The 12,095-nt window shown below is 32.9% G+C and overlaps 1 protein-coding gene across 50 annotated transcripts in view; it reads right to left on the minus strand.

Annotated features, from left to right (window-relative positions):
- C2CD5 (C2 calcium dependent domain containing 5) overlaps positions 1 to 12,095 on the minus strand; it is an 88,840-nt gene that overhangs the window by 50,869 nt on the left and 25,876 nt on the right. For 15 of the 50 annotated variants that reach the window (XM_070619315.1, XM_070619308.1, XM_070619314.1 and 12 more), the window contains exons 8-9: positions 8,823 to 8,974; positions 3,713 to 3,798 (exon numbers count right to left, since the gene is read on the minus strand). In XM_070619315.1, coding sequence (XP_070475416.1) covers positions 3,713 to 3,798; positions 8,823 to 8,974 — 238 coding nt within the window. Of the gene's footprint in view, positions 1 to 3,145; positions 3,179 to 3,712; positions 3,799 to 5,408; positions 5,601 to 8,822; positions 8,975 to 9,965; positions 10,091 to 12,095 lie in introns of all 50 variants that reach the window. The other 35 variants (XM_070619284.1, XM_070619285.1, XM_070619311.1 and 32 more) reach the window with 5 other exon arrangements.

A 12,095-nucleotide genomic window follows, 5' to 3' on the forward strand; every position in this document is an offset into this window, starting at 1 on the left:
AAGTAACAGAAAAAGAGCCAGCAGCCCACTCTGCCAACTTCAACTCTGCCCTACATGTCCCCAGTTTATCTAACAGCTCACCCACACACTTTAACACTCAAAATTTAACCTGGAGTAAATAAAAACAGCAGTTATTCAACCAAAACTACGGCTTCAGACAACGCTCTCAGAAGGGCTACTACCGACACCTACAGCCCACTGTTCAAACTCCTACCATCTCCACTATCAACACCAGCAACTACTATGGTATACTTACAATGTGCCAGGCCCTGTGCAGTGTCTTGAAACTATCCTTCATAATCTTTACCATACGCTGAGAGGGAGGTACTATTATCTCCACGTTTTAGGTGAAAAAATGAGGTCAAGAGGGCCTAGAGTCTTTCTCAGCAATAAACTTATCATCTGGTGAAAACACTGAGTTAAGTCAATTTTAATCTCTAGTCTATTACTATCCCTGATGAATCCATAGGTTCTCTTCCATTGAAAAGGACAGCTTCCTTAAGATCAGCCCAAGCACACACTACTTTCAATGCCTAGATGAGAATTTCAGGAACTGTAGAAGACATTTTCTCTGGGAAGTCCTTATATTTAAAGTACCTTGCCTTCTGCTACCAAGGTAAGACTTCATAACTTGATGCTTTGACATTAAGCCAAGTGCATGCAGCATAAATCCATTTAATAGCATGTGCTCAGAGACAGGCTAGTTGAAAAATCTGAGGGGCTGGCCAGGTGGCACAGCAGTTAGGTTTGCACGTTCCGCTTTGGCGATCCGGGGGTTTGCTGGTTTGGATCCCGGGCACGGACCTATACACCGCTTGGCAAGCCATGCTGTGGCAGGAGTCCCACATATAAAGTAGAGGAAGATGGGCATGGATGTTAGCTGAGGGCCAGTCTTCCTTGGCAAAAAAGAGGAGGATTGGTGGCAGATGTTAGCTCAGAGCTAATCTTCCTCAAAAAAAAAAAACACAAAAATCTGAGAGCACAATGAGAATATTTTTTTTAAGGTTTAAATAGGATTTTTCTCAAAGATACTTAGTTTATTTTTTAATCAAATATTCTTTTTATTATCCCAAGAGACCAGAGTAAACTTCCTAGATAAGAAACTCCATGCCAGATTCCTACCATGATTTATTGTATAATTTTACCCCACTTCTAAAAAAGTTCATAATTTATCAAGAGTTTGCTTTACATCAATGTTTGCCAAAGTGTGTTCCTTACTAACAGGTTTTTTAAATGGAAAACTCCCTGGTAAAATACATTTGGAAAATACTAGATTAAATTATGTCAATTGGGTTTCTCTCTTGAAGAAAAATATACATCCCAGAATTTAAAAAGTAACTTCATTTTTCTTACAGGTGAAAGAAGAATCATTGAAAAGTAAATCTATTTGCTTTACATTAAATAGTTCATAGGCAGAACCTAAATCTAAATAAAACTTTTATCTCCATTTCTCATCTCCCAATAATCTAACACCTATTACCAAGATCTTGTCAATTTATTTTTTAATGTTTTTGTGAAAGAAAAAAAAAAATTTATTTTTGAGAACTGCTACGTGAATAACCCATTTAAATAAAAGATGTTGGACAAATAGTTTCTCTTTTCCTCAGGAAGAAAAAGCCAAAGAATTTTATTAAGGGTGACAAGGGGTAGAAATGAGTATTTTAAAAATGAATATAAATATTTAAAAAATTAATATAAATATTTTTAAATGATATAAGTAGATCATGTGTTCAGCTGGATCTAGTGTTCAACTTGGCAGAGATAAGGGATATCTGAATATATATGAGAAGAATTCTTCATAGTTCTGTACAAAATTTTTCCAAAACAAAGCCATACTAATGGCAGCCGTAGGCGAATGGGGAAGCCAAAGATGATAATGCTTTTTCCATTTATTATGTACACAGGGTAGAGAGGTGGTCCCAGAAACTCAGCTAACTGCTGCTGCAAGGTTAGGTAACTTACATGTATTGCCCACTCAGGTTTTACAAGTTGTAAGTGGAAACTGTAGTTTGCCACACCTCTGCTGTTAATTCCATGAAGATTATCTGGTAATGTATGCCCAATGCGTTAACATGTCCAAACTTTTAAGAACGTTTAAAAGCATATTTGAAAGTATAAACTTTATCCATACTAAATCCAAAACAATTTCCACTGATTAGTATTTTTTCCTTTTAAAGCTGGATGCTTTTAAAAGTTCTTAGTACAGAGAGTAAAGTCACAGGCACAACATACAGGCAAAATCTCATTCTATCAAACGTTAAGACAACCCAAGTTTTCCTGTTCATGTGAATTCGAACAATCTAATTAGATTACAGGAAATATTCCTAGTATAAGGGACTCTGTAGAAAATGTAAAACTGGGAGGAGGGAGGAGATAAGAGCATTCTGACCTAAAAAATAACTGGACACACACACTTTCACTCTACCCTCTTCTTCATGTTTTTAGTCTTTCTCTGTATTTGAGTTCAATGGAGGGTTTGAATGCTTAGCGGGGCTTTTTGATGGCAGTAGTTGGCATGCCTGCAAGTGCGAGAGCAGATGAAAGGCAGTTACTGCTTGATAGGGTCTAAAGCAAAGACCTGGGACCAGCTAAATCATCACTCTGCTGAGTTCAGCTCTGCTCTCCCCAGCCTTGTCTAGAAGGCCAGGAGTGCATACACAGATACTTTGAGCAGAAGGAAAGAAAGTCTAATAAAAAAAATGGTTGTATTATTTATAATAATAGGATCTGAAAAACACTATTCTCAAAAGCCAACCTCTAGAAAAGAAATACTTTTGTTTTATGAAATGCCTTCTTTTACAGGTACTTGCTATGTTTCATCTTTTTTTGTAAATGCTAGTGTAAAATGCAGTATGTAAAATAAAATTCTGTAAACGCTTATAACTTCCAAATGAGACATAATGAAAGCTATGGAACTGTGCCTTAAAATAACTAACATGACATATAAAATCATGCACTGTATTAGTTAAGTAGAAAAAAGAAAACGAGCCTCATAGAGCTACTAAATTAAAAAAAAAAAAACACATTACGAAAAGAAAAAAAGCTGGCAACATTTGTTAAAAGCTTAAATAAAACTTAAATGATCAAGATTAAAACTAGAAAAGCTACCAATACAACAGGCTTTCACACATGTTCAGAAACATACCCGCCTTCTACAGAACCTATGAGGTGATCCTCCCTTAGCAATGAAGTTTATACAAAAAAAAAAAAGAAAAATCATCCAAAAACTTTATTCATTTCCCATGTAACATATTTAACTAAACATTAAACTTGCAATAATTAAAAGAGATTTATTCACATACTGAATAACTTATTATTTATGTTAATCTGTAGAAATATGGAATCTGTGCATTTCTTGGCCAGTGATGACAATAATCTCAGCAAATAAGTATATTAATAAAGTAAGGAATTATTTTTAATATATTACAACTAAAATGTTTTTCTGGAAAAAGTATCTCCTTTTATATAACGTTAATGTAAAATTAGAAATGATTTTACTATGCACAGGATATTTCCAAATAAACTGTTTCTAATAATAGATAATAGATAATAATAGATAATAAGATTGGAGGACAAAACAAAAATGATTATAGAATTACTCCAAATTAAAAATAATGATTCATAATAAAATATTCATCAATAAATAACACGGAAGCGTGATAATAAAATCCTATTAACAGTGTAAGAATAAAGAAGGTTGAGAGACTCTTACCCTCTGTTCCAATGCTGACTGGGTCTGTTGTCTTAAAAGGGCTTTAAATGGCCCCCCTTCTTTTCCAGCACTACCACTTCCCATTCCTACAGAACATCAGTACATAAAGAACAACCAAAAAACAACTATAGAAACAAAGTTGAATTGCATTCATCTTCACAAATATCATGAGTCAAAATCTGTTCCTATAATCCAAACATTTAAAACATCCGGGATACAACTAAACACATATTTTACTCTATTTTATTCACAAAGTTTTCTTTAGAAGCAAGACGTCAAAGTCTTACTGATTGCAGCTAGTTTTAGACTTAGTCTAAAAGTTATTTTAAAAATTATGTTGTATATTATTTTTGTATAATATTCAGTTTTTGAAAGTTGAGTCTTCTAACAAAAAATAATCAAGATAACACCAATTACTTACTATGCTAACAATTTAAGAATAAGAGAAATATTAAATGTTCTTTTACAAGTAAATATAGAAAGGAAAACATTAATTGTGCTTTCTTAAAATATTCTAAAATTCTCTAAATAGCATGAATTTTAGGCAAGTGTGAAATATAGTCAAACCTATTTTCTGATAACTTCCCATCCCTACACGTAAGATTCATGAAAAACAGTATTCATTTTCATAGTTTTCAACACTCATTTGCAAAAATCAACATAAAATTTTTTTAAAAAACTAAAAATCACGGACAGATAAGACACACCACAAATGTACAAAGTTATGGATGAAAGAATTATATTTCCCAAGCTCTTAGATGTATTTTTTAAAGTCTTGATTTTAAATTTCTTTCCCTACCTTATTTTATTCTTTTGATAATACCAATAGACCAACTATGGTCAAAGGATTATAGAAAGCAGGGGACAGGTGAGAAGTCAGTGCTCCACAGACTAGAGTTAACAGTTCAATCCCACCCTTTCGAAACTGAAGCTACATACAGTCAGATTTACTACAGTGGCTTAAAAAAGGAACTAATTTACTTTTACATTTTTAGCTGTTCTTGGATAAGGAAACAAAGGTTAGCATGTGTATAGTCTCATTCTGTTCTTTAAAAATAAAAAAGAAATTTTTCTTGTAGTAACCTACACATGATTTTTAGAGACTATACAATACTAAACAGAAATGAAACTAAGATCTTCATATGAAGCATATTGAAAGCCGTAAAATAAAATGTAGTTTGGCAGAGATAAATGAAATATCAGAAAATACAGCAGAATAATTTGTAAATTAAGGTAATGGGCATAAAAAAATGAAAAATGAAAGAATATCACAAAAATGAGACTTAAACTGATTCAAACAGAATAATTTACTAACGTAACCGTATGGTTTAGCAACATAATGGTACAGGTCCAACGTGAATGGAGCCGGTGTGAAGGGAAAGAAAGTAAAGTATCTAAAACAGAAACTCTAGTAATAAAAAGTTAATAATTAATGGAAATATACAGCTTTATGTTCTCAGATATATAATTTTTTAATACATAAAATAATTTTAGCAAAATATTCATAATTATCCATCAAGTAATCCTCAATCATGTCTTCATGATAATTCTAATCATTTAACTCTGTCTGCCAATAAGAAAACAAGAGTACATCTTGTGTAAAATACCCAATATTTCTTTATAGTATGAACTAATTAATTTCTTTTAAGATGACTTAAAATACAGGGATTAAAAAGCTGACATAATGTAATCCTACCAGAAGCAGCCAGGAACAGCTCTTCACTGAAAGAAACACTTTTCCTCAGAACTGGGCTGACAAGGCTAGAATGATGAGGGGGGAGGCTAGATTCCGAGAGGAGGAGACAGGACTTTTTAAGATGAAGGGACCCACAAGAGAGAGAGGGGGAGCTGGGACACAGGTAAATCCTAGGCCCTTGTGGGTAAGGTGCTGTGGAGGAAAGTAGCAGAGAAAAGATGCAGATTCAGAAGATGACCAGAAAATGCAGGATAAGGAAAGCAATGATGAAGCAAAACATAACAGTAAAAATGAATTTTAAAATGCATACACAAATTACACTAAGCATATGAAGTCATTAGCAAGACCATCTATTCAGCATAATATAAATAAAAGGCACAGTCTAAAATTTAACAAAACCTTTACAAATTTTGCATTCATTAAAAATTTTTAAATTACTAAATAGGATTTTATTCAATTCTAATCACTTCTAGCTGATTTCTTAAAAACACTTAAATTACCCTCCTTTTTTTGCTTAAGAATGTGTAAGATTAAAATGTAACACATTTTACACATTTTTAAGGCTAGAAACTTGTTGCCTCAAATATCAACACTTATTTGAACTGGTAAAACACATATCACTTATGAGTATTTTAACTGAATATCCACAACAAAAAAACAAACAGTACCACATTAAGCAGTTGTTATTATTAATTTTAAATAAATAAAATATTAACTTCTTTCTGTTCAGCTTCGAGATAATATGTTAATACTTTTCTCTTTTCTCTAACATTTTCAATACTCAAATCTGACACAGTACTGACTGCATTTTACACAGATTTGAGTACTTAAGGGTCAAATACCCTTTGGATCACAAAAACTATACATGGCTAAAAGCCTGACTAAAAAAAGTAAAAATTAGCTTGAGTCAGGTGTCAAAACAATATCCTAACACGAGCATTCTAAAATCCTACTTCTACTAGTTGAGTACTTGGGGAAAAAAAAGGAAAGTAAAACCCTGTAAAACGGCAAAAACTAAAATCTACAGAAATAACTCAGTATGAAATTTTTTAAAAACGAGACCTAGTTAAAAAACAAGTGATAGTTTTAACCACAAATAGAAAAACTTTCTCAGTCTCAGCTTGATTAAGTTTATTCTATTTTTGGCTCCCCAGTTTACACATAATAAATCAATCATACACAGCTTCTCTATTCTCAGGATTTCTCAAGAGACTGATTTCGTACACAGGTAAATTAGAAGGCAGAGAATCATGAAACATATGATGAATTACAGTTTGAGAAATTTTAGAACAATCATAATTTTGCCATTTTAAATCTCTACAAGAAATAGGAATGCTGCTCAGGAGTATTCAAAGATATTTAGGGACTCATGACAAGGTCAAAGGACTAAAAATTGCTAATATCCTATAAATATGCTACTGAGGTAGTGAATAATTACAGGCAAAACAAAATAATTTATTTTATTATTAATTAATAATATTTATTAATTAATTAATAATAATAATTATTAGAGGCAGCTTATAAATACAGAAATACATGAGAATAATGCTTCTATTGTAAAGGAACTTTTCTTTTCTTTTTTTAGATTTTATTGTTCCTTTTTTCTCCCCAAAGCCCCCCGGTACATAGTTGTGTATTTTTAGTTGTGGGTCCTTCTAGTTGTGGCATGTGGGACGCCACCTCAGCGTGGCCCGATGAGCAGCACCATGTCCGCACCCAGGATCCAAACCGGTGAAACCCTGGGCCGCCGAAGCGGAGCGCACAGACCTAACCACTCGGCCACAGGGCCAGCCCCCTAAAGGAATTTTTAAAAACTAAAAATCTGGAGCTACAAAATAAAATGCAAAGAAGTTTTCACTGATAATACAACTGATTGCCTACTAGAAAGCTAAGGGAAGAAACATCTGGTTGAGTTAATTTATTACTTGACAATCTTCTTTAGGTTTGGCCTTTTTGGTGAATTAAAGAAAAAGAAATAGAAAGACCAAGGAAATACTTTCAAAAATTTGTCTGTGCTATAGCAATGAAAAATAAAGGCAAGAATATTGGAAAGTGGCCTGGAATATACAAATAAACAGCCAGTGCACAAAGTCTCAAAAATATTTTCAAGAAAAATTATTCTTCAAATACTATCCTGTCTTTCTTGTTTCGATTGTCATGAATTTCAAGGCCAGAATCTCATTCTTTATTTAAAAAAAACAAACACTTCACTACAATTTGAATGGTTCAGTTTTTATGACATGAATATGGTTAAGATGCCACATTCCAAAGCATCCATTACTATCAAATATCACATTATTTTTAGATGTTATTCATAATCACGTATATGTAAAAATAAAGCTTTTCTCTTCAAAGAATTAGGTATTCATAATTATCTTCTTTATATTTTGTGACATTTATAAAAATAGATATTAAATCTACAGGCTTTTTTTTAACATCCTTTCTTTACTTTGGAAGTAACACTGGTTCTAGAATTAGATTTCTTTTTATTATTTTCATAAAATCTGGAGTCATTTTATAAACTTCTTGTCTAGCACAAAAATAAGGTTATTAAAGATGATAAATTAAAAATAACACAAACAAGAACTATGCAAAATGTTTTCATCAATCTGGAGAGGAAACTGCCAGACAAAATCATTTACAAAAATTGCAAACTATTAATTTTTAAACATTTTATTTATTTTTTCTTAAGAATAATAATTTATTGATTTAAATAAGCTAATTCTGCTTTCAGGAGTAGGAAACTAATTTGACTTTTTTATCAATTTTTTTATCATAAAACATAAAAACTCACAGAGATTATCAAAATACAAATAAGAAAGGGAAAATTATAAATTTAATACACTGAGAAATATGCAAGAATAAGTAAAAATGCTATTTTATAACCTAGAGAGTAAGCCTAGCAAAACCAAACATTTTAAATAACAAGAAGTTAGTAAATAAATAGATATATGTACTTCAATATAACCATTTCAGTAGTTCTTAAGATTTTTTTCATAATAAAATCTTAGAATTAAATTCAGAAATGGAAAGAAACAATGAACTCAAAAATGCTTATACTGTATGAGGAAGCGGATTGCAAGCTACCAGTGTTACTTTCTATTCAAATGCTTTAAGACGTTATTCCTTTTAATGTGAGCATGAAATGAAAAACGTCTACATGCAAAAAAACATCTTTGACTTTACATCTACCCTACCATTAAAACAACAAATGTAGATCTCTGAGCAAGGAAATCTCTGAACTGTACAAAATGTTCATATTTTAATTGTAGTAACTGAAAATGATCAGCATTTACATTATCTTTTAACTTAAATGCCAAAAACAGGAAGAAAGGCTTGGATGGAAAGCCAATAAGGAACAGAAACAAATTTGAAAAGAAAAGACAAAAAAAAAGATGGGTGGAAGCGCCTTACCAGTTTTGGGTGTCAAACTCAAATCTGTGTCAGAAGAAGAGGACTGTCGACTGTAGGACTTGGAAGGTGAAAAGGAATAGGTTTGGTTTTTCAGAGGGGTTGAGGGTCCTGATGAGTGAGTATTGGGATTGGGATCTTCATTGAAGGGAATCCTGCCAGAAGAAGGTGGAGAAATATTAAGCAATCATGTGCCAAGGACTTGACAGAAGGCAGCATGATCCAAACACCAGGAAAGTATTGGGGCAGGGCCAGCAGTCATTTCTTAAGTGTGGAGCTGGGTCTGAGGCCAAAGACAACCAAATGCTGTTTAACCATTCATCATTCTCCAGATAAATAATTATCTGCATTGAAACAGTTAATAAGCCAAGTTAAAAAGCAAAAAAGCATGAAATGACAGACTAAGGGGGTAAAAAATATTAAAAGGAGAAATAAACAAAAAGAATAAATACGTGACTAAAAACATTTTCAAATAAACAATGCTCTTTTAAGTTACGAAAGAAAAAATGATGACTGTAAATGGTGTGTGTAAATATTCACAATCGTTTTTATATTTGCACACACACATAATCTTCCAAAGAAAAATATGTTTCCTTATCCTATAGCAACAAGAGTGCCACAGCTAAAAACAGAGCAGAGTGGAAAATGAATACAGCTACACAGAAACAACTGCATTTGATGCAGAATAGTCGCTTACCTGTTTTCCAATAGTTCTCTTCCACAGAATCAAACAGACCCTACTGCAATAGGTTTTGTACATAAAGAAAATGAGCAAATCAGAAGCTTTGGGATCTACTTCATTTAGAATCCAATGATCAATTTCATTTCTAGCCAAATGCAGAAATAATGGCAGAAACACACACTGGAGGAGTCTCCTAAAAACTCACAGTACACGTACACAAGATAGGGTCCTTAGAGGGTCTATGGAAGAGACTTTGGAAGCCAGAAGAACACTTTCACTTCCACGTAGTTAGAGCCTCTGTGGCACCTAAATACAGTGTTTCTTCACTGCGGCTGGACTTCAAGTGAGAAAAGGAGGAAGCAAAGACTCGTGGTATCTGCCTGCACTACCTGCCTGCCTGCCCTCGGCAGCCACTCTGCCCGTGGTCTGCCTTCCCCAGCTCGGGAGTCTGAGCAGTCTCGTACCAGTATAGATGAGAGTGGGAACAGACACAGAGAAGTTCTGAGTAAGTCGTGAGCCAGTAGCAGTGTGAATTGGGCTGTTGTGAGTCGAGCGGCATCCATGGCTTGGAGGGTGAACCAGCGGAGACCTGAGGGAATTTGTGGTCAAAGTGGAAGAAAAGAACACAATACATACAACAGAGAGCAAAGTTATGTTAAAATAATTTCAAAGGACCTTTAGTTAAGGAAGAGGAATTATTTCTCAATCCCTAGCATGCAAAAAACAAGTTGCAATTAAAAAAGAATAGCTCAATATTAATTTGTTAGGATAGAGTTATAGTTTTAAAGGACCAGATTAATAAATTAGGACTGTAAGAAAAAGAGCAAGCAGAATAGTCAGTGGAATTAAATAAGAAAAAGACTAAGATTCGGATTTTAAGTTGCTTTAAAATGTTATTATTTTGATCACCATAGAGCTTCTAGATGGTATTTTAGAGAGAAAACACTCATAAAGGGGAAAAGCCACATATAAAGTTCTTATATTACCTTTGAAACTGAGATATGAATAATTGCTGATATAATTAATTATATTTTTCAATGAAGAAAGTTTAACTAACAGGACTGTTTCTGTCTAGAATCTCAACACAGGGGCACTTAACAATATGAAAAATGACAGCATAAAGAGAGATGAGTGAACTGAATGGATATAAGCAGACAGAAACATTCCAGTATTTCCGGACACCAAGTACTTAGCTCAAAACCAGGTTACACTGGGAACAAAACAAAGCAAGGGGACACTGCTTTAAAAACACACCAATACCAATGTACATGTTTTTTGTCCAGCTCTCAAACAGAATATATTATTTAAACATAAATAGAACTTACCATTTAAACTACATTCTGAACTGAAATTTTGTAAGATACAACTTACACATCCTACAAGGACCATATCTACGCACATGTAGATATATTTGGATCAGATACACTAATAAATATTCATACACAACATTTAAATTTTTCACAAAGAAATCTGGCTAAAGGGCATAGTTACATTGGAGGGAAAAAAAAAGGTCAATTATATAACTAAGAATCCTGGACTTCATATTAGCAGTTATTTCACTGTGCAATGCCTTTGCTTACATACAAGGAGGGGGAAAGAATCACATGTGAATACATTCTGAAAAACTACCATATCCCCATTTTTTTAGAATTCAAATTAAAAGCAGGCCAAGAGCCCAACTCTTCTTGGCCTTTTCTTTTCTATTCCCAGTGGCCATTTCCAACAATCACAATTGGTCAAGGTTCAAACATAAGCTATCATTAATTGGCAGTAATGGTCTTTCATAGAGTCCACAGACTACTTTCTGAAAATATCACTGATTTTACATAGGACAAATGTTTCTGCTTTTGCTGCTAGTTTAAATTAAAAATGTGCTTAATATAACTGATGAAAGTCAAATATCTCATTGGTGACATTTATATTCAAACAACTGAGTGAGGTTTTCATTTTTGTTTTTTCTTTCTCTGTTGAAGTGACTAATGGAGTTTCTAAAAAGTCTAAGGACCAATGCTGTAGAAAAGAGAAATTACGCCTAATGTCTATTAGGAAGAACTTTTCTTTTTAAAGTAGAGAAGCAATAAATCATATTTAAAAGCACTTCTACCATCAAGATAGTTCAGCTACGAAACACCCAAGAGATTTATACTATGCATTACTAAACATCTAAAAGAAAAAAAACAAACTGATAGAGTAGAACGTACCATTAATAAAGGTAAAATAAAATGAACATTGTAAATTGTTCACATTATGATATCAAATTAAAATCCAAATACACTGGAGCATCACCATAATGAATTCTTGGAGTTCTAGTTCTCATCAACCTTGCAGGAAAGGTTGCCTTACAATAATACCCTAGTGGTATTTCTAATATTAAATCCATTCAGATGGGAACATAATCCAGACTACCTTTTATCAAATCTCTGTCTAGAATCAACAATGTTATAATTAAATACCAGAATAATTATAATCAGCTGAATCATAAAACAATTTTAAACTAGCACCCAAATTGATTCATTATCAACAATACAAAGAAGCTGGTTGAAATAAAGCAGCCTGAGTATTGAGGGTTTGTTTTTTTTTAATAACATGACTTA

The sequence above is a fragment of the Equus przewalskii genome, chromosome 5 (assembly GCF_037783145.1).
Source record: "Equus przewalskii isolate Varuska chromosome 5, EquPr2, whole genome shotgun sequence".
Classification (NCBI taxonomy): Eukaryota; Metazoa; Chordata; class Mammalia; order Perissodactyla; family Equidae; genus Equus; species Equus przewalskii.